General features: G+C 55.8%; 1 protein-coding gene across 1 annotated transcript in view; it reads left to right on the forward strand.

Annotated features, from left to right (window-relative positions):
- The window catches only part of TMEM132E (transmembrane protein 132E), a 54,586-nt gene that overhangs the window by 24,034 nt on the left and 7,383 nt on the right, over nt 1-23,169 (forward strand). Inside the window, exons 3-6 of the mRNA XM_041724165.1 lie at nt 17,645-18,575; nt 20,194-20,340; nt 20,626-20,818; nt 21,725-21,868. Of these exons, the coding sequence (XP_041580099.1) occupies nt 17,645-18,575; nt 20,194-20,340; nt 20,626-20,818; nt 21,725-21,868 (1,415 nt within the window). The remainder of the gene's footprint in view (nt 1-17,644; nt 18,576-20,193; nt 20,341-20,625; nt 20,819-21,724; nt 21,869-23,169) is intronic.

Genomic DNA, 23,169 nt, shown 5'->3' on the forward strand with positions numbered 1-23,169 from the left:
GTGCAAGCACATTTCAAGCCTCTGTGTGTTTCATTCACTAGAATCTCATTACAAGTCCCGTGGCCAAGCTCCAAATCAGAGGTGGGGAAGGAAGTATACCCCCCCACACACAAACCGTGGTGGGGTGCAGCTATGTGTCTTGGCTACAGAGCAGTGAAGAACTGAGACCCATAATTCTGTCTGCCACCCAAGGAGAAAGTGAGCTGGACTCAGGGCCAGAAAAGGTGCCAGAGATCACAGGCCTAGAAACTGTGGCCCAGGGACTGGATAGGATGTACCCAGAGAGTCCTGGGACCCAGCCTCATCCCCTTAGCTTGTGCTTGTGCTCCCTGGAGAGAGGGAGCAACTGAACCACCTGGGGTTGGGGGCAGTGTGCCACCCCAATACCACGACCTCCCCTAATGAGCAGAGACATGGCTGCTTGAGCTTCTCCAACTACAATCCCACCTGCCTTCCCTGGCTGCCCCTACCCTGCCCGAAGGACAGCACAGGGGCCCCTCTCCTCACTCTGCGTCTCCCACTTCCCTCTCTCCTCCTTTCCCTTACTCCTTCTTTTCTTCCTCCACTTTACACAATAGACAGCAGTTCTTAAGAAGGGTAGCCTCACAGAATCTCCTGGTTGGAAAGTCCTCCAGGCCAATGCTCTGCCAGCGCAGAAGCCCCTGATGGAAATCGTCAGCCTCAGGTGGCTGGGATCCTTCTAGAGATGGGAAGCTCACTCCCTACTCCCACAAGGCAGTCCCTTCCGTTGCTGGACAGCTCTGACCCCAAGGAATTACCAACTCATTTTTAGTTCCAAGTCTGTCTTCCTCCAAATTCTATTCATGGATCTTAGTCCAATGTTTAGGGGAAAACTTACATGTCAGCTGGGGCCTGAGGATACAGAGATGAGATGAGAGTCTGTCCTCATGCCTAAGGGGCCGTAGACCACAGGAGACGAAGATGAGGGGACATGGTGACAAGGGTTCAAGTGGGGGAATCATGGTTTTCCTTGGGAGGTGTCCTAATCTTCCTGGAGCAACAGATGGATCTCTTCCCCAGGACATCTTGAGATGCTTTGGTGCTAGACAGACCTGGGTTTGAATTCTGGAGTCATCATCTATTAGCTGTCATCATCTATCATCATCTATTAGACCTTGGGCATGGCTGGGCTGTAGCGTCCTTCTGCATAACCCTGGGATAATGGATACGTGCTCTTTTGGGAGAACGGAAGGAAGGGTGCATAATGCACTTGGCACATAGAGGGGCTCCGTGAATGGCACTGTCATCATCATTGTCGTTAATCGCGTGCCCCAAGATGGAGTCAGCAGTTAGCACATCTGCACTCAGCAAGTTAAAACTTTGACCTTCAGAGCAGGACTTTATAGTCACCCCCCAAGCTAGAGTGAGCAAAGGACCATAGAGAATGTGAGTCTGTTATCTGCCTTCTTGTCGCTTCCTCTCAGAAATGAGGACTGGAGTCATTGTGCCCCAAGAACCACCTGGGGGCATTAGGACCAAAGAAAAGGTGGAACAAAGATGGGGAAGCAGGTGGCCTTCACATTGAAGAGATGTCATCTGCTCCTGTGTGCCCTCTTCTGGAATCTGAGGGCTGTAGGGAACTGCAAACATGTCTAGTTGAATAACCCCCCATCTCGGAGTTTGGGGTCAGGAGGGTAAGGACACTAAAGATGGTGTCAGGAGCCACTGTGTCCCCATCCGGCCCTCACAGCAGACATTGCTCAGCACTTAGGGCTCTCTTCTTTCCCTGAGTGTGGACTCAGAGTCACAGCCACTCTCAACTCAGACTCCACGGCACCAGAGATAGGAACTCCTTGACCAGTCTTGCCCTACAGCAGTCCATGCAGGCTTTCTAAAGGAGGCGGGGGGAGAGCACATTCCAGGTGTGCAGTGTGGGGATGTCCGGGGAGGGCCTGGTGCTCGGTCCTCTTGCCCTCTCAGCAGATGCCTGTGAGACAGAGCAGACCGGGCTGGCGTCCAGTGGACCAGAGACAGGGACCCAACAGGAGAGAAGGAGGAAGAATGCACTTGTGAGCAGAGGGGGCCGTCAGGTGAGCTGGGGTCTAGGGCAGGGGCCTGCGGGGGTCTGGTCCCTTCACCTCAGGATGTCCAGAGCCCAGGCTGTTGCAATAACATCAGCTCAGGGAACTCTTGGCAATGATAACACTTGCTTCTCATGCCCCGTATCAGCCCCTCAGAGCAGTGGCTTCATCCAGGTCCCCTGCTTTGGTCCTGCTGTCTTGAGTGTATGTTGGGAGCAGGGTATATGGGAAGGGGCCGGGAGATAAGGCCAGACACCATCTCATGGCCTCACTGCCCTGCTCCAGAACCCTAGTGGCTTCCCATCCCTGGCAGCATGATGAGCAAACTTGTAAATAAGACTGCTATTCGTGTGAAAGCCTATGTGAAAATCCCTGACTACAAAAGTTGCTGAGGACTCCGATAGCATCACCCACCTTGTGCCGTCCTGGGCCTTGTAGGGCTGGGACCTGTATGCAGAGCCCCAGGGCTCCAGGGAACACAGTTAGAAAACCCCTGGGAGGGTGCCTGGGTGGCTCGGCGGTTGAGTGTCTGCCTTTGGCTCAGGTCATGATCCCAGGGTCCTGGGATCAAGTCCCACATCAGGCTTCCTGCAGGGAGCCTCTTTCTCCCTCTGCCTATGTCTCTGCCTCTCTCTGTGTCTCTCATGAATAAATAAATAAAATCTTTAAAAAAGAAAAAGAAAAACCAGAAACCCTGAGATAAAGTCCCCAGACTCCTCCATCTGGCACCTGAAGCCCTTCGCCACCCCCCACCACTGCCACCCCAGTGGCTCCCTATTACATGCCACTCAGCCCAGAGCTGCCTTAATCCCTGGCCCCATTTGCCACCATGCTCACTGCCTGGAAGCCCTCCCACTCCCAGGTCCTATCACACTCCTTCGTTGATGCCTGTGCCGTTCTGCGATGCTCTGCCACTCATCCCTCCTCCTTCTCCCGGGGCATCTGGCTCCTCCTGAGCCTTGCAGCACTTCCTACCTTTTAGCACAGTTATTTATGTACCTGTCTGGTCTCCCTGTTAGCTAGCAAATTCCTTACGGGCAGAAACTGTCTTCTTTATCTCTGTCTCCCTGGCAATTCCCAGCAGGGTCTTGAGCAGAGAGGGACTGGGTAAATATTTATGTGCTGAATATCTTTATTGAGTACTGTTGTATGGGCAGCCTTGCTGCAAAGTATAAGGCCCAGTCCCTGTCCTCAGCAAGGCTTCAGTCTGAGAGAAAGCAAAACCTGTAAGACAACAGTCGCTATACAGAGAAGAATGCAGAACAATGGATGCAAGCAGTTCAGAAGTGCCTAACACAGCCTTGGGGGTGGTCAAGGAGGGCATCATAGAAGAGGTGACACTGAAAAAAAAAAAAAAGAAGAGGTGACACTTGGGAGAAGTCAAAGGACAAGCAACACCTACCGAACAGAGTGCGCAGGGAACAGCACTGTAGGCAGGGGGAACAGCATTGCAAAGCCACAGAGGCAGAGAGCATGTCTGGAGTCTTCCAGGCCCGAGTGTGTGAGGTGGGGAGTGGGAGATGACTCAAGAGCAGGTAGGGACACACAACGCTGGGCACTGTGGGAATGAAACACTCCTGGGGATGTTGGCCGGGGAGCAGGAAAGAAGGCATCCCACGGGGAAGAGGATTGGGCTGCAGTGAGGCAGTGTGGTACGTGGGGGAGGCGGGATCTGTGAGACCTTGGGCAGGGTTTTTGTCTCTCTGAACCTCAACCTTCTTACTGGTAAAATGGGTAGTTTCAATCAGAGGGTCTTGAAGACCCCTGACCAGTCCTGGATTAGAAATGCCCATGGAGCGTCAGCTAGACCACTACCCATCAGTCAGCCAGTGTGGTGCCAAGAGAACCAGGTACAAGAGGGCCTAGGCTTCAAGGGACAGTTAAGGTGGGCCAGAGCAAATCAGGAGGGCTCCACGGGGGACTGTGGGGGGCAGGGTCTGTGAGAGCACTGAGGATGGATTCCCATATCTACTCTTCCAACACCCAGATATAGGTGGGTTTGATTGGCCCCATTTCATGAGTGAGGGAGTTGAGGCCCAAGGATTAAGTGGCTTGATCTGTCCCCTGCTGGTAGGCAGATCCCATCATCCAGGGATCCCACTCTCCACTCCATCCCGCCCCACCCCCAGGAAACTGGTCCAGGCCCCACAGTCACCCTGCACACACTTGGTAGCTCTTCTCTTCTTTCTGTCACAACCCTGTGGGGCAGAGAGAGGAGGGATGGTTAGCCTCCTTCTTAAGGTGGTCAGCTGTGTCAGTTTCCCCAGGACCGAGGGGCTGTCAGTGTGAAACCCCTGGCAGTCCCAGGCACACCAAGACAGTTTGGTCACACTACTCATTCTGCAGGTGGTGAATTGAGGCCCAAGCTACTTGTAGCAGGTGGCAAATGCCCTGGTCCCCAAGTGTGCCCAACTCCAGTGCACATACATATTCCAGCCCAGGGGCCAGCTCAGGAAGGGGCCTCCCTCCCTAACCACTCAGTTCTCGAGGCCCCAAGCCGGCGGCCACAGAAGACTCTCTAGCACTCTAGCAAGGGCACCAGACAGCTTAGACCTGAGTCAGGGAAACCAAGCCAAGGCTCAAAACCTTAGGACCATCTTGGGCTCCTCCTGCAGGTCCACATGCCCAGACCAGCTTGGAATGTGCTCTGCACCTCAGTGGGTGGCTTTCTCCTCCCCAACTGGAAACTCCCTGGATGGGGCTTTGGCTCCCATTGCCCAGCTGTGCAGCCCCCACAGACCTCCTACCCCACCGATCCATCCCAGGGATTAGGAGTCCAACTTCCAAACCCTGCTCTGCCATGAAACCTCTGGGACCATGAACAAATACCTTCCAGTCCCTAGGCCTCAGTTAAAACAGGATTGGAGGAAGGCCCACCTCTCAGAACTGCTGTCAGAATGTGGGAGACAGTTCACGAAACAATTGCACCACGGACGAGCTGCAAAGTCCTGCGTTCAAAAGGGCGCCCAGCACCAGAGCTCTGGGAACGCAGCTCGATCTGTCAATACAGGTTCTCAAATTCCGGATTCCACTGCTTCCAGGAGGTGAGCCCTGATGAGAGGCAGAGAGCTCCCAGGGCAGAGAGGCCTGATGGGGCCCAACCCCAGCTATGGGGCCCTGGGCAAGCCTCTTAGCCTCTCCACGTTGTGGTTTCTTCATTGTCAGAAGTAGGGATGTTATTTCCTGGATTTCTTGGGACAGGAGTGACACACTCAGCCTAGTGGCCGCACTCCATAAGCAGCCTCTCAATATGAACCAGGACCCCCATGGCCATGCCCTGCCCTTTGCAGCTCTTCTGTGCGCTGCAGCCCTGACTCCCAGCCTGGGATGGAGGGGGCTGCAGGGGTGCTGGGGTTCCCCAGCTGTCCCCCTGATCTTCCCCTCCCATGGCCCAGCTCCAAACCCACCCCACCCACCGCAGGCAGATGCATGCTGGAGACACACACACACACACACACACACACACACACACACATACACAAATTCTCTCTCTCTCTCTCTCTCTCTCTCTCTCTCTCTCTCTTTCTTTTTCTGTTGTTTGCGGCTAATTGTTTATTAGGAGATGCAGGCGGCTGTGCCAGTGGGAAGGCTCAGCTTGCTCCGCTATAATTAGGATAATGCACATTAGTCATTTAGTGTAACTCGGAGAGCAGCCCCTCCCCCACGGTTCCTGCTGCAGCTCCCAGGCCAGGCGCACCGTGTGCCCCACCCCTGCCCTCTGCCCACCTCCTGACCCCCTTCCTCCATCCCACCTGGCACCCTCCAGGCTGAGGGGTTCCTCCCTTGCCCCCCTCTCCCTCCCTCTATCTCCTGGTTTCCTTCTCTCTGGCTCCTTTCTGTACCTCCCCTCTTTCCTCCTGACTCTAGCTTTCTCTCTCCTTTTCCCAACCACCATGCCCCCACCCCAGCGCCCTCCTCCAGGCCTCATTTCCGCCCTCTCCCTCCCCAGCCCTCCTAGGACCTGGAACCAGAGCCCTAGGCAGGTAGGCCAGTCTGGGTTTCCAGGTCCTGGGCAGGGGCAGTTCTAGTGTAGACCTCATGGGGGGCCCACCTCCCCCAGGCCTGCTTCCCTGGGGGCGCCCTGTTCGTAGCAGCCTTCCCCTCTTCCCTGCCCCAGGCCGGGTCTCCAGAAGCCCCCTCCCATGAGCACAGCACCGGGACTCCATTTGTCCTATTCCCCACACCCCCTGTGCACTTGGGTCTTCCTGAAATCCCAGAAACGGGGGTGTTTGGAGGATTGTGGGCTTGGGATTCTGGGGGGTGAAGGTCGGGGCCCCCTTTGGGCTGGCAGAGGAAGGAGCCCTCTGCCTCATGTGGCCCCAGATAGGTAGGGGCAGCCGGGAGCAGAGGCTATTCCAGCAGTTTCCTTTTGTTCTGAACTCCACAGCCACTGGCAGACTGCAGACCTGGCCACATATGACCCCCCCACGCCTCCTCTCCACCCTGGAGGCCCTGTCCCCACCCCTTCTACCACAAAGGGGACCTCACATCAGGCCCATTACAGCTGGGCAGACCGAGTTTGCCCTCGCCCTGACAGTTGTGGCAGGGGGCAGAGGTTGAGGCTGGGGTCCCCTCCAGATTTTCAGAAATCAATAAAAGAGCTGTTCCCCAGGGGTGAGGGATGCTTGCCTGGACACACAAGGCCTCCTTGTCCTCACCAGCCTGTCTGAGCCTCTGGTCCCTGTCCTGAGTTCATAGATACAGGCGGACGAACAGACACATACTCACAGCTCGTGAGGGCAGGCTCACAGAGCAGGCGCTGGGAGGGGGGCCAGGGTCACTGTGCATTCTGGAAGGGACCGGGCTTCGGTCCCTGAAGCCAATAACCCCTCCTCTCCCAGACTCCCCCAAGCCAGAAAGCCCGCCTCTGTGCTCGGGCTTCTCCAGCCCCGGGTCACCATCCTGACTCTTGCACCTCTCGGAGCTCTTGCCCCCAGGAGGTCTATCTCACCCCCTCCAGAGCTATCCCTTCTCCCCCTCCCTCTCTCCATGGGCACTGAGGCTCTGCAGGGGGGTGGGCAAAGGGGGCCGTGTGATTTACAGCATCCCCCAGAGAGAGCAGAGGCCAGAGGGGAAGGGAACCATCCTGGCCCAGCCAGTCTTAGGACCAGGAAACCCTCCCTGGAGTTGCTTCCCTCTGGCTTCCAGGCTCCAGGACTGGCAGGAAGGCACCCCTGGGACCAGCAGGGAGCCCGGAAACAAGAGCTCTGGTTCCAGTGGGTCTCCCACCTGCCTTGCTGTGTCCTGAGCCGATCTTCTCTCCCTTCCCTCCTCCCCATGTCTTCAGGGACCAGCATGCAGGGCCGTCCTGGTGGTAGCTCCTTGGGGGTTCAGGTGTGCTGGCCCTTCTCTAAGCCCCCTGGGGAAGCACTCCAAGCCCCCTACATAGCTGAGCTTGGTCCTTTCCCTCATTCATCCATAGTTCCTCCTCCCCTCCATCCCTCCACCTACATTGCTCTGATTTCCTCTCTTATTCTTGAAGATAAGGGGTCACAGCTGGTGGAGGGAAGGATTTTAGGCTGAGGGAGCAAAAGGAATTGGGATAGTTGTCTGAGGATAGGGGTAGAGCAGGGTGCCTGCAGGGGGAGGACTGGTACAGAGCCTGTGTGTGTGCACTGTGTGTGCATGTGTGTGTGTGCATGTGTGCCCACGCATGCATCAGCAGGCCTGACTGCCCAGGACCCTCAGCCCCCAGTCATTCATTTGTTCATGGCTTTGTGCTGGGTACCAGGGATATAGCAGGCAAGTCACCAGCAGTCAAAGCAACGGAAGGCCCATACACAGTGAGGAGGGCAGCCGGTGGCTGGGGTTCAGGGGATCCAGGGCCCTTACTCAGGAGGCTGTGTGGGTTCCCTTCTGTGATAAGGACTATAACCATCAAACAAAAGCTGACATTTAAAGAGGCTGGCTGTGTGCCAGGCATGGTTGAGGGCTTTATAGATCACCTTACAACACGTGCATTTCCTTTTCAAGTGACACGGTGAAAGAGGGGCTGCTCTCACCCCCTTGGACAGTCTGGGAAACTGAGGTAGAGGTATGCTAAGCTGCTTGCCCAAGCTCACACAAAATGGCAAACAGAGCCCATCTGAAGGGAGCCTTCCTGACCCTCAGTTTTGGGGGATGGACCCTGCCATCCCTGCAGCTAAGAACAGGGAGTTCCTGGGTAGACGCAGGAAGCGACCTGGCCGACCACAGGTGCCCCTGGCAGTGAGCAGACAGGGGGGAAATTGAGGCAGAGTGGGGGATGGCTGTCTCTCCCGCTGACCCCTCCCCCCAGCGTGTTCCAGCCAGACGTGACAGGGGGTGTGACAGTACGGGGAAGCTGCCCCCCAGGATTACAGCCCCCAAGGAGGTGAGCAAGAGCCACCTGGGGGCTAGGTGCTGCTGGAGGCTTTGATCGCCTCCACCCCACCCCTGCCCACACCGAGCAGTTAGTTCTTCTGTATTCACCGGCTGTAGGTCCTCGCCCTGGAGCTCCTGCTTCTCAGGGCGCAGCCAGGGCTACAGCCACTCGGGGGTCCTCAGTGTGGGGGACACAGGAGCCAGGATGATAGGGAGACAGCCCCTCCCTGACAGAGTTGCCTTGAAGGGGCTTAGAAAGGGGAGAAGGAGAGACAGTGCGGCTCAGGGTGGGGACGGACATCTCAGGCCCCAGACCTCAGGGAGGCACCCCTTGGTCCACTGGGCTCCTCCTCCAAGAGGTGATTTACCGCAGCCCTGCCCTGGGTGGGGACACAGCTCTATGGACCAGCCTATGTGACATCCTGGTGAACTCGGAGAAAGACAGCAGCATTTCTGCACTAGGCGCTGGGCTTGATGAGCAGAGCCCGGTGGGCCTGGGGACTGGGTTTAATCCCCTGCCGGCTCCCTGGGCCCAGCATCTTTGCTGGTACGTGGAGGCCCTGTCCTAGCAGATAGGGGAGGGCAGTGTTTGAGGCCCACCAGGCCCAGCTGACCCTTACCCAGCTGACCCTTACCTGGTCCAGAACCCACCAGACTCCCTGCATACATGGCTCCTGCCCACCCCTAGGTCAGCCATGTGGCAGGCAGGGCAGGGGCTATCGGCTTCTGCCCGATGAGCCCCAGAGAAGGGAGGAAACTGCCCGAGGTCACACAGCAGGCCACTGGCAGATCTGCCTCAGCTGGCTTCCAGAGCCCCCCCAAACTGGTACTCCTTCTAGCCTCGTGCCACTTTTGAGCTTCCTGGGACACTGCTCCGTGCACCTATCATCTCTGTACTTGTCCTTTTTAACTTAACAGGCCCTGACAGAGGACCTGCTGTGAGCTAAACAATGCATCAAGGGCTAAAGAAAAGCAGGTCAGCACTTCTCTCCTCAGAATAAAATAACCAATAAGTGTTGAATGAATAAATGAATGAACGCTGAGCACTGACTCTGCATGAGCAATTTGCTTATTTAGTCATGACAACATTATGAAATAGGCTCTATTACCCTCATTTAACAGGTGTGGAAATGGAGGCCCAGAGAGGTTAAGTAACTTGCTGAAGGTCACACAGCTAGGAAGTGTCAAAGCTGAGATTTGAGCATGAGTTTGTGTGGCTCCCCAACCACACAAAAGGTTCTTTCTTCCTTTTCTTTTTCTTTTTTCCCCCAATTTCCTTTAAAAAAATCTTGGAATAGTTTCAAATACTTTCCTTTGTTTTTAATGACATTTATTGTTTTCTTTCTAATTTTACAAGCAATACATGTTCATTGCAGACAACTGGAAAATACATCAAAGCATAAAGTAAGAAATAACAATCACCCATAATCCCCACCCCCCAGATATAACTACCATTAGCATTTTGATGTCTTTCCTCCCAGTGTCTACATCTTTTTATGTAAAATTGGTATCATACCATACAGCGAGTTTTATATCCTTCTTTGTTTAATTCAAACTATCTTGTGAGCATTTTCCCATCTGAGTAAATTTTTTTTTTGAAAACTAGATCTGTAACGGTTACACACATCCATTCTTATGCATTTGCTTTTATTTAACCATACCCTGCTTTTGTACATTTAGGTGTTTCTAATTTTTTACTAATAAACATAACATCACAGTGAATATCTTCTTACATAAATCTTTGAGCTGATGTGTATGCATGAGATTCCTAAAAGGGAGATCCTGGGGCAAGGAGCATGAACAGTGGCAAGTTCATGTGCTTTCTAGAAAATTGTCTAATGTACCCTCTGACAGTGGGTATGCAGATGCCCCATTTCTTAAAACCCTTGCTAATACTGATATCATTAATTTAAAACACAAAAACAGGGGCACCTGACTGGCTCGGTGGTTGAGTGTCTGCCTTGGCTCAGGGCATGATCCCAGGGTCCTGGAATCGAGTCCTGCTTCAGGCTCCCTGCAGGAAGCCTGCTTCTCCCTCTACCTGTGTCTCTGCCTCTCTCTGTGTCTCTCATGAATAAAAAAAAAAAAATAGCATCTTTTAAAAAAATAATGAAACACAAAAACAAAAAAAACCCTCCTTAAGACAAGTTTTTCCCACTTTGGCACCCCGCTCCATGGTATCTGGTATATTGGTTGATGATTCCCGGTTTTGCTGATGGGGAAATGGGGCCTGAGACATGGCATGCTTGCCCCAGTAAGATCTACCCATTAGCCAAGGAAGAGCAGGACTGAAACCCAGGCACCCCTCCTCCTGACCAGAGCCCTCTTCCTGTCCTAGAGCTCTCCTGGGCCAGAGATGTTTTCCCCAAAGTCCCACCTCTGCTATGGGCCTAGAGGTTTGACCTGGGGGTGGGGGTGGGGGTCACTGTGCAAAGCCCCTCCCTGGCCTCTTGATAGTGGACACACAGACCATAGGATGCTTGCCACCTGCAGCAACCATGTCTATTGCTGCCTCTCATTCATTCCTTCATCCATTCACCAATTTGGCACTGGTATGTGCCAGGCACTATTCTAGACTCTGGGTGTGTCATCATCCACTGTCAGCATTGCCAAACTATATCACACCAGTCACAACCTTCAGTGTCTCCCAACTTTTCGTGCTTTAGCACTGTGTTTTCCAAACTGTGATAACAGTGTCGGGGATGCTCTGTAAACATACGGATCATCAGGTCTCTCCCCTGGAAATTTCGATTGTGTTAAGCCTGGGTCCACCCAGGCTAAAGAGACTTAAGAGTCTCTTTACTCTTGTTTTGTTTGCTCCTGCTGATTCTTACATTCCGGCAGGCTCAGGAGCAAATGCTAAAGGATCCCCGAACGCTGACATCTGGTGTGGCACTTGCACACACACACACACACACACACACACAGGTGAGTAACCAAGCCTGCTCCCAGCATGGCCCAGCACCCTCGGGCCCTGCTGGCACACCCTGCTGTGCCCCTCAGTCTCAAACTCACCAAAGCTAATGACAATCTTTTTTTTCTGATTTGCCAGCGATTAGTTTTAATTTTGGGACAATTAGAGGTAGAAGCAGGAGGCATCTGATCTTGATTAGAAGCAGGGAGATGGCCAGAGGCACCCCCATCCCCAGCCTGCCTGGCTGTAGCCTCCATGGAGATTAATTTATATTTTCAATAGGTTTGCCGGGGAGGGGGCCGGGGCTGGCCTGTGTGCCTGGAGAGAAAGTGGAAGGTTTTGTGGGGGTGGCCAGAGAGGTCCCCACTGTGCTCCCAGACCCGAACAGCCAGCCTGAGATGAAACGGAAGGGCCTCTGTCCAGCCACTGTCCCCATGCAGGTGCCCAAGCCTTAGAAGAGGGTAGAATTGAGATTCATGAAGCACCTCCTGTGTGCCACCCCTTACGTGTGCAAAGCTGACTGACCCAAACCCAGCGTCTGCCCATATCCCAGCCCACATGGAAAGGCAAAAGCAGAAACCAGTATGGTTGGTGTTGGGAGTGGCCTGAGAGATCTCCGCACAGATGAAGGGGCACGGGGGTCAGCATCCTGCCTGCGGGGGGCATTCACAGAAGTGACTAATGAAACAGTTCGATAGCAGTTTGCATGTCATGCTGACACCAGGGCCAAGCTCCAGATCGGTCAGATCCAAAGCTGGACGGAGCAAAGAAGCAGCAAAGCACCACCCAGGTGGCTGTGGTGAGAGGCATGAGGGCAGTGCTTCAGGAGGAGGCAGTGCCAGGGCTGGGCATGGAAGGATGAGTGGACCCCACACCCCATGCCTTGTGCAAGTCTTCTCTTGGGTGCTGGTGGGTCCAGAGCCAGTGAAGCCTCTATTCATGTCACAGTCTCTTTCTGGAACAAGAAAGGAAGAATGAAGGCCACCACCTCTCCGCTGAGCATAACCCCGAAGTGGCCTGGGGTTGATGCTCCCCGAGGAGCTGGGCAGATTCAGTGCCCAGGAAGGTTGGGGATGGGAGGATTCCAGGATGCTGGGAGTGCAGGCTGGTGCATCCACAGACACCCCATTCTTAGTTACCACACTGTAAAGAGCGGGGTGTGCCTTCTGGGGTTGTGGGAAGGAGCTGGCTCGGCCCAGCTGGGAAGGGTCACATGCTGGGTGTAGCATCAGGAAGGGGCTGGGAGGGCCTCAGCCGCCATCATCATCCCTGTACACAAAACCCACACCATCTCAGTCCACCTCCTTCCCCTGGTACTGTGTCTCCACTCTTGATTGGGGAAACTGAGGCCATGAGCGGCACAAATAGCCAATCTCCCGCGTTAGTCTGCTTGGGCTACCCTCACGAAGCACCACAGGCTGGAGGGCTGAAGCAACAGACACTTGCTTCTCAGTTCTGAAGGCTAGAAGTCCAAGGCGAGAGTGTCGGCAGGGTGGGTTTCTCCTGTCTGCTGCGGTCTCTCTCCTTGCCTTACAGATGGTTGCCTTCTCCCTGAGGCTTCCCGTGGCCTTCCCTCTGTGTGTCCGTGTCTTCATCCCCTCTGCGCGTAAGGACACCAGGGGCACCTGGGTGGCTCAGGGGTTGAGCATCTGCCTTTGGCTCAGGTTATAATCCCAGGGTCCCAGGATTGAGTCCCGCATCGGGCTCCCTGCATGGAGCCTGCTTCTCCCTCTGCCCGTGTCTCTGCCTTTCTTTCTGTGTCTCTCATGAATAAATAAAAATCTTAAAAAAAAAAAAAAGTATAAGGCCACCAGTCGTATTGGATTGGGGTCTACCCTAATGACCTCATCTTACCCTCATCACCTCTTTGCAGACTCTTTCTCTCCAAACACAGCCACATTCTGAGGTCAGGTTTTTCACATATGAATCGGGGTGGGGGTCACAATTCAACTCATAACACCCATCATGCACCCGAGAAGCTGTGGAGAAGCCCTTCCTATGAGAAGGTGGCAGCAGGGCTGGGCCCAAATGCCTCAGGAGGCCCAAGGCTGGGTACGTGGGGGAGCCGAGGCCACTGAGGGGAAGACAGCGCAAAGCCTGGTCTGTAGGGTGAGTTGGGCCAGAACACAGGAGCAGAAAGGGGGGCCTGCAGGGCAAGTGCTCTTCGGAAACAAGGGGAGCGGGGTGAGGGGCGAAGCGTGGCTGGGGTTCAGAGCCACATCTGCAGACCTGCAGTGGGCAGTCTGGTGTTGGGCCCGGTGGGCAGGTATGCACCAGCCCAGGGGAGCAGTTCCCTCTGTGTTGGGGGTCCTGGCTGTCATGTCCACCCCAGTGACACCCCTATAGCACCTTTCCTCCACCCCTGGACCTGCCTAACCTCAGATCTGTGTAGTTCTTCCCCTCCCCCATCCACCCAGGAAAGGAGCTCTTTCCTGGAGCTCCTTCAGGAAACCTCCCAGCAGCTCCTCCTTCCCAGGGCCGGGCGGGTCCTGCTCCACCCCCAGATGCAGGCCAGCGTATATATACGTTAGCACATGCACAGTGTGCACACGCCTTCCCCCAGAGCGTCCCTAAAAACCTGACCTGTCAGCCCACAACTCCACAGGTCTCAGCTTCCTCCCCTCCAGCTCCCACCTCTGCAGAACACTTCCAGGGCCTCTCCCACGTCCTTGGGGAAACTGAGGCCCAGAGAAATCAAGCAACTTCCTTTAGGCTCCAGAGTAAGTGAGCAGAAGAACAGAGGTTAGTGCCAGAAGCTCAGAAACACTTGCCTCCCTCACAGAGGAGGCCTCGGGGCCCCAGAGGATAGAATGACTCACGGTGGTGACTGGAGGGGGTGTTGTGTGTCACGATGACATAAATATAAAAATTGTAGCACCCTAATACTGTCTCTTCTGGCTTAACATAAGTCACTCCCCCTTTCAGGAACTCAGACTCCTTGCCTGCAAGGCTGCTGCTCAACGCCAGGAACCCTGCCCCTTAGCGGCCTCCTGGTCTCCCCTTGGATACTGCAGGAGAGGCACTCATACCCCACATGGCACCCCGGCCAGTGGTGGGCAGCTCATTCCCAGAATTCCACTCATTCATTCAAAATCTACTGAGGGCAGAGGGGCACGTGCAAACACAGTCTCCAGTCCTGCCCTCCCTGCCCCCCTGGGGCTACTGCCCATCTGCTGGCTCCTGCCCCTGCTGTGCCTCCTCCCAGGGGTCCAGATGGCCCTCCATGAGGTTGGGACAGTGAGAGGGCCAAAGGGAGCTAAGTGCCACTTAGCAGCCTCTGGAATCTCCTGGGGAAGGTAAGCAAGGCAGACCCAGGGGTGATGGTTTCTGCAGCCCCACCCTGTCCACCCCGGCCTGGACAGTGAGCACTTCCAGCTCCAGCAGCTGCCCTTCTGTAACCCCAGTGAGACAAGCATGGTGGCCCCTCCCCATGTCGGCCTGGTGCCCGCAAACCCTGGACATCCCAGCATGCAGAGCCACCCCCCCCCCCCACTCGCCACCCCCTTGACCTCTTAACTGCTCTGGACATCCCCATGAGGGGGCCAACGTCACCATCTCAATTTTATTTTTTTTTATTTTTTTTAAGATTTATTTATTTATTCAGAGAGAGAGAAAGAGAGAGAGAGAGAGAGGCAGAGAAAGAAGCAGGCTCCATGCAGGAAGCCCAACATGGGACTCCATCCCGGGACCCCAGGATCATGCCTTGGGCTGAAGGCAGGCGCCAAACCACTGCGCCACCGGGGCTCCCCGCCATCTCAACTTTAGATGTGGAAACCAAGGTCCAAAGTGGGAAGTGACTTGCCAAGCAAGTGTCACGGGGAGAAGAACCTTGAAATCTTTGTTTGCCTGTTTCCCGCTGCTTCCAAAGCAGTGGGTTGCCCTGGCTCAAGCTGTTACCCTGGACTCCAACATGGTATGACTTGGGCCAACATCCCCACCATCTCCTCCCTCCCTGATGGCAAGGGAACCTCAGGGACTCCAGGGGGAACTGTGAGGCAGCAGTTCCAGCCAGGAAGGCTCTCCCCATCTCTCTGGATATCTTCCTGTCCTCGTCTTGGACTTGGTTGTCCATCTGTCCCCCACCACTGGGAGCCAGCGTACCTTGCAGGACACAGAGTATCTAGTGAGGAAGGTGACCCAGGAACAGAGTTCTCCTGAGAATTGGAAGAAGCCATCTATCTGGTGGTTAAAGCACGGGCAGCACCCCCATGGCCAGTTTCCCCACCTGGTCCTAAGGGCCACTCAGAGAGAGCCCCCAAGTAGATGCCTAAGACCAGGTGCCACTCCTCTTAGAACAACTGACCCCAAGGGCCTATGCCCTGCCCCAGGCCAAATGCCTCTTTTTGGATGAGGAAATTTAACTACAGATTAAAAAAAAAAAAATACGATGGAGACACCAGAGCCCCTGGAGTCTCCAGAGCTGGGGATTTTTAGTTCATTCCTTTCTGAGGAATTGGCTGCAAAGGTTTGTAGAACTGTCGAGGTTTCATTGATGGTGATAAAATGATAAATATGCATAAGCTGCAAGTAAGCACCATAGCGTTATTAGGAGTCTCCTCCTGGGGACACAGGTCTCCACAAATCACCTAGTGTAAATCAACCATGATTTGTTGAAGTCTTGCTCAGTGCACCACCTCACAGATAGCTAACTTCCAGACAAGACAGGATGAGAGGTCCCCTCAGAGAAGGAAAGTCCTAGGAATTGGGGAGTCATATCTTAGAGGGCTTCCTGGAGGAGGTGGCATTGGAGCTGGACCTCGGGGGCAGGTTCCTATGTGGATGCCTGTAGTTAGGAGAGACTTTGACTCAGAGGGCACAGCATGAGCAAAGGAGGGGAGATAAGGTAGTGTTGGCAAATGCTAAAGCCAGAAGTTGTCCAGTTATGCTGGCAGCAGGGACTTGGGAGGAGGAGTCCTAGGGAAAGGGGAACCTGAACCGCATTGTAGAGGACCCTGAGGACTCAGGCTCAAGGTTGAGTTTGAATTTTGTTTTGTAAGCTGAAGGGGGAGAGTCTCTCATAATACTTAACAGACATTGGCAGTGTGTCACACAATTTATGGTCTGCTTTCTTATTTGAATCTTGAAAACAGAACAATGACAGCACAACATCCTTTTCAGAGCAGCACTATTATTATGATCCTGATTTTCAAGGTGAGGGAAGCGACAGGGGGGGTCCATAGGAAGATCCAGAACTGCTTCTCAAACCTTGAACCCCCACATCGTGGTCCTTCCTACTCCTTGACAGTGTCAACAGGAGTGAGCTGGCGGTGAGGGGCCCATTTGCGTCCAGGACAAACAAATCACTCTGCTGCTGTGGAGGGGAGGGGATGCCAAGGAAGTGGTTCAGGGGAGAGGGGAGACCCAGTCCTGCCCTGTGATGTTGTCATAGCAACGGGATCCAGGCCAGAACTGGGGCAGGGTTCTGGGGACACAGCACAGAGTCAAAAGGTGGAATTGCAAGAATTTGGCAGGGTCCTGCAGGGATGTGGGGTGGGGACCAGAGATGTCAGACCCAAGAAGGGTTTGTGAGACTGTGGGGTGGATCAAATTCCTTGCATGCATAGCGCAAGGGGGGGAGGGAGCAGGGCGCTGGGGGGTGGATTCTTTGCATGTATAGTGCAGGGAGGGGAGGGAGCAGGGCACTGGGGGGGGGGGTGGAATGGGATAGGTACAGATCTCTGCACCATCTGAGGCAGCTGAAGAAGGAACTGGCTTGGCTTTGAGGGTCAGGGGGCCCCAGGGTTCGAATCTCATTGCTGCCCCCACCCCCCCACCCCCCCCACCCCCCCCACCCCCCACCCCCCGTCACTCACATGCCTTGGGTAAATTGCTTAAGCACTCTGCGCCTTTACCTGTAAGATCTAAGGAACCGGCTCTCAAAAAAAGAGAAATTGATAGAAAATGGATTGAATCCATGGCGATGGCAGACGGCCTAGCTGGGAGGATCCATCTGAGGATCAAACGAGCTAATGCTCGCGGAGCAAGCTGTCATGGCAAGAGTGTGTGCTCTGAGCCCTTCCCGCACACTACTTGGTAAATCTTCATGACCGCACTTGGAGGCAGAAACCCCACTTTACCCTCATTTTACAGATGAGGGTGCAGGGCGGTGGTGGTGGGAGGGGGGTAAACTCCTTAAAGCCTCAGTGCTCTGCGTTGGTATCAGCTCTGCCCCCCCCCCACGCTGCCCCAAAAGAGGCAATGGTGAGGACAGTTGGCACCCCAGCACCGGGTGGGCGCGCGGCAGAGCTTGGGGCGGTTGCCCTCTGCGGCCGGGGGGCTGGGGTGCCCTGCCGTCCCAGCACAGCCCCTGCTGACCCCTCCGGGCTCTCGCTCTGTCTGTCCCCAGCCTCGGGCCGCTCGCACCCGGCCAGCCCCAGCCCCCCGGGGCCGCAGGCCAGCCCGGTGCTGCCGGTCAGCTACCGCCTGTCGCGCACCCGGCTGGCCTTCTTCCTGCGGGACGCGCGGCCCCCGCCGCCCGCCGCCGCCAACGGCTCCCTGCAGCGCTCCGAGCCCTTCGTGGTGTTCCAGACCAAGGAGCTGCCCGTCCTCAACGTGTCCCTGGGGCCGTTCAGCACCAGCCAGGTGGTGGGCCGGGAGCTGCTGCAGCCGTCCAGCACGCTGGACATCCCCGAGCGCCTGACCGTCAACTGGAAGGTGCGCGCCTTCATCGTCCGCGCCCGCGTGCCCGCCTCGCAGCCCGTGGCCCAGGTGCTCTTCTACGTGGCCGGCCGCGACTGGGACGACTTCGGCGTCACCGAGCGGCTGCCCTGTGTCCGCCTGCACGCCTTCCGGGACGCCCGCGAGGTCAAGAGCTCCTGCCGCCTGGCCGGGGGCCTGGCCACCTGCCTGGTGCGGGCCGAGCTGCCCCTGGCCTGGTTCGGGCCCCCGGCCCCCGCCGCGCCGCCCGCCGCGCGCCGCAAGCCTCCCGACGGGCTGGAGCCCGAGGCGGCGGGGGAGAGTCAGCAGGCGGAGCTCTACTACACCCTCCACGCCCCCGACGCCTCGGGCGGCTGCGGGGGCGCCCGGCGGGGGCCCGGGCCCGGGGCGGGCGCCCGCGCCGAGAGCCCCACCCAGCACCCCCTGCTGCGCATCGGGAGCATCAGCCTGTTCCGCCCGCCTCCCAGGAGGACTCTGCAGGAGCACCGGCTGGACAGCAACCTCATGATCCGCCTGCCTGATCGGCCCCTCAAGCCTGGGGAAGTGCTCAGCATCCTCCTCTACCTGGCCCCCAACTCCTCCTCTCCCTCCAGCCCCAGCGTGGAGCATTTCACACTCAGGTGGGGGGCTTGTGGGTCGAGGTCGAGGGGGCTGCCTTTCTGTCCAAGGTCAAATGCATAGCACGGCCCGCTAGGGGTGTCCCCACACCTGCCTGGCCAGCCTCCTAATCATCACTTGAGCAACCCCAGGAAGACACCGTACTCAGTAGGCCTGATGGCGGCAAAAATTTCTGCCCGACCTCTGTAGCTCACAGAGATGGCCAAGGAAGCCCCGGTGGCGCAGGGGTTTAGCGTCGCCTTCCACCCAGGGCCTGATCCTGGAGACCCAGGATGGAGACCCGGGATAGAGACCCGCCTCCGCTCCCTGCATGGGGCCTGCTTCTCCCTCTGCCTGTTTCTCTCTCTCTCTCTCTCTCTGTCTCTAATAAATAAATAAATAAATAATCTTAAAAAAGAGAAAAAAGAAAAAGAAATGGCCAAGGAGAAGGGTCAGTTTTCACGAGCATAGGTATCAAGAATGACAGAATGGGGATGGAAGGGCCCAAGACGTTAGCTGGCACAACTCTCCCATTTCACAGATGAGGAAACCCAGATCAAAGAGAAGATATGGAGATCAGAGAGCAGCCCCTTGGCTAGGAGCCAAAAGATGAGCAGGAGTCTGTCCATGTGTCAGGACGTTTGCCCCATCCTGGAGTTGGGAGGAAAAAAATCTCAGGTGTCCCAGCCTTTTCTACACCCTGAACAGGATACAGTTCACAAGTTCAGAAATGCCTTAAGTCGTCTCAAAGGCCCCACCAAAACATTCCCCTTACCCCAGGCACTATGCAGAGGACCCAAAACATCACCATTATCCTCCATTTTCTTTGAGTTAAGTATTGCCCTCTCTCCTGAGTGTACCACCTTAAAGTTCAGATACTCCTGGAAGAGATAAGACCTGACTCAATGATTGATATCTGAATGTGAATATGACTTAAATCAGTCATCACAGATCTTGGGCTACATTAATAGGAGTAGAGCATGTAAACTTAAGGAAGTGGTCACCATTCTGCTTTAGTCAGGATTAGAGCACAGCTGAAGTGTTGTATAGGCTGCAGTGCCTATGTGTTCAGTGTCCAGAGGAGAGGGACTAGTCTTACTTGCAAGGGTTGAACCCTAGTTGCAAGCGCTGACCTGAAACTGTGGCAAAAAGTAACAACTGGAGAAACTAGAGATTTTAGGCCTGTACAAAGAGAGGACTCAGGGAACACCTGCTCCCTTCCTACTGTCTGAAGAACTCTTACAATTGAGATGAAGGTCAGCTGTTCTCTCTTTCCCCAGCAGAACCCATGACATTTCAGCTAAATATAGGAAAGGGGCTTCTGGTCCTTAGGGGCTTTCTGAGAATAGAATGGGATGTGTGCAGTAGTGAGTCCCCTGTCATTGAGGTATGCAAGTAGAGCTTTGATAAAACTTGGCAGAGAGATATGGTAGAAGCACTTGTAGCCTCCACCAAGGGTCAGAGATTTCAGCTACATGATACCAGATTCCCCAGGTTCATCTCAAGCACTAGGTCTAAAACTTGGGGTGATTTACTCACCCGTTCCCCCTACTCTTAGCCTCAGCCCAGGGGGGTGGCCAGGCGGGCAACCACTGGGCCCTAGGCTGACCCTCTCCCTCCTCTTCCTCCATTTTGTCCCAGGGTGAAGGCCAAGAAGGGTGTGACCCTTCTGGGCACCAAGTCACGGAGTGGCCAGTGGCACGTGACCTCGGAGCTGCTGACCGGGGCAAAGCATTCGACAGCCACCGTGGATGTGGCCTGGGCCCAGGGCACTCCCCTGCCCCCCTGGTAAGCCGAGGTGGCACCTCTGTCCACCTTGTTGCAGGACAGCAACTAGAAGGGGTGGGGGGGGGGTGTTCATGATGGAGGAGGCCAGGCTGGCAGAAGGGCTGGGGCTCAGATTGTGGGGACTCTGAGGTCCAGGTTGGGGCACCTCGGGTGGTTGGAGAAGCCTCAAAAGGACCCAGTAGGCAGGCTGCCAAGGAGGGCTGGGGTTCCCACCAGGGATTTCAGGGCTCCTGAGATACTCCCTGCCCTTCCTCCTGGGCTCTGCTTCTTGCCCCCACCCTGCAGGGAAGGCCAGGGGCCCCTGGAGATCCTGCAGCTGGACTTTGAGATGGAGAACTTTACCAGCCAGTCGGTCAAGCGGAGGATCATGTGGCACATTGACTACCGCGGCCACAGCGCTCTGCCTGACCTGGAGCGGGCGGTCACAGAGCTGACCGTCATCCAGCGGGATGTACAAGCCATCCTGCCCCTAGCCATGGTGAGAAGGACAGGCGACTGGGTCGGTGGGTGCATATGTCTGTCGTAGGTGCATGTGTGTGACAGGCATGTGCCCAGCTGTGCATGTGTATGGATCAGTGCATGCGCCCAAGTGCGTGAGTGCCTCCTGCACCCAGGTGTGCCTGTGGGTATAGGTGTGTGTGCGTGAGTGTGTGGAGGCAGGTGGTACTCTGTGCCTGGGCTGGAGTAGGACAGCAGATGCTCAGGGGGACAGAGATGGGAGAAGTCACCCATGGAAAGGCCACTCAGCGGAGTTTCCTGGAGGAGGTGACCATGCAGTTGAATCCTGAAGGACACGCTTGGAAGGAAGGGCTCATAAAATCAGAGAAGGTGAGGACGGTGCTCTAGGCAGGGGATCACGAGGGCAAAGCTGTGGCGATGGCAATGTGAGTAGTTTGGTCTAAGGTGCACTGGATTTAGGAAGAGTGCCTAGGGGCCAGGGGGTGGTAAGGCTGGAATGATCTTCTGTAAACAGCCCCAGGGTGCCTGGAATGTCAGGCAAACATGAGACCATCCCAGGACACCTCACATGGCCAGAGGGACATTGGGCCAGGCCAGGCAGATGTGCTGTATGTGACTCTGTGAGTGCTGAGGGGCCTGCGAGGTGCCGAGAGAAGATGATGGGGCACTGGGGCAGGGCTGTTTCCTGGCAGCCGACTGAGGTAGAGGCAGAAGCCTACGGCAGGAGGCCGAGCAAGCACAGCATCTGAGAAGATGAGTGAAACTGGGCGGATGCACCTGTCTGCACATGAGTGCAGGTGTCCCCGGGGGAAGGCCGTGCACCTGAGGGGTAGGGCAGCCAGGAGCCCGGGCCTCGGCTGCTGTGTCCTGGGAGAGTGGAGGACCACCAGCACCCCAGCTCAGCAGGGCCCCACCCTCCCTGCAGGACACGGAGATTATCAACACTGCTATCCTGACTGGCAGGACGGTGGCCATCCCTGTCAAGGTCATCGCCATCGAGGTGACTGGCCTCGTCCTAGATGTCTCTGCCTTGGTGGAATGCGAATCTGACAATGAGGACATCATCAAGGTGGGCTTCCTGGAGACAGGGACCCTGGGAAGAAGGCCTCAGACCTTCGGGGGTGGGGCGGAACCCCAAGCCAGAGGGGAATTCACATCCCAGACTCCCTGTGGTAGGCAGGAAGAGAAGAAATTGTGTGTTGGTGGGGGTGTGTGGGGGGGGTGCGGGAGTGGATAGAATAAGCTTCAGGCATCCTGCAGCTAGCCTAGGTGGGGTGAGGAGAAGCCCCAGGTACTGCTGGTCCTGGAGGGCTTCCTGCAGGAACATGAGACCATTATTAGGCAGGCACTGGGGAGAAGGCAGTGTTGACAGCCTGAGCTCAAGCCAATGCAGCAAGTGATTATTGAGCCCCTGCCCGGACAGACACCAGGCAAGGCAACGTGGGTGGAGAGGGGGCCCCTCAAGGACATGCTCTGACCCTAGCTGCTGGTGCCCAAATGGAGGAGATTCCACTCAGAGAGGAAACCCCAAAAGCATGTGATTGGGCCAGTCATGAAGATCGTATAAGGAAGGACCTGCTCAGGGCACACACACCCCAAATCCACCAACTCCTGAAGGCCCCTCCTAGATCTCCTCCCCAGAGACCCCCTCTGGGCCCCAGGTCCTCATGGCCCAACAAACAGGACATCAGTGTGACTCAAATGACCCAGTTTGCCACCACCCCCAGGAGGGCCTCCAGATTTGCCCCTTTTGGTAGTGGGATGGGTGGTGATGCAGGAGTGTGGCAGCCCTGGTGTCGGTGTGGTGGGTGAGCTGTTTATCAGGCCGGCCTCCAGCAGGTGCCAAAATCAGATGATCAGACAAGGGAATCTGTTCCCTATGCCTGTAAATAGCTCAGCCTGAAGGAGAGCAGGAGGAATGGGCCGTGGGTGTCCTTCTTTCTCTAACTGGGGCTAGCCTGGAGTGTGCATGCTCTCTCTCTCTCCACACTCTGCCCCAGATCCCTCCAGGTCCTGGGAGCTGGAGCCTCGCCTCATCCACCCCCCACCCAGGAAGAATGCCCCCCACGTGAGCCAGAGCAGATGGCTTGGTACCACACCCCCATCGGCCCCTGGGGCTTTCCAGGGCTCGCAGGCTGGGACAGGAAAAAAAATGGACCTGCTCTCAAACACCCTCATCCAGCACCTGCCTCTGCCCCCCAGGCTCCCCCCATCCCGGCCACAGAGTGGACCAGAACAAAGTCTCGACTGCTTAGATACCAAAGGGAATTTGCAAAGATCCTAACTGGAATTTGTCTCCATTCTCAATGAAATGCACTCAGGTTCTTTATGGAGTTTGCCAACACTCTGAATGGAATTTGCCAGCCTTCA

This window comes from Vulpes lagopus, chromosome 12 (assembly GCF_018345385.1).
Source record: "Vulpes lagopus strain Blue_001 chromosome 12, ASM1834538v1, whole genome shotgun sequence".
NCBI classification, from domain to species: Eukaryota; Metazoa; Chordata; class Mammalia; order Carnivora; family Canidae; genus Vulpes; species Vulpes lagopus.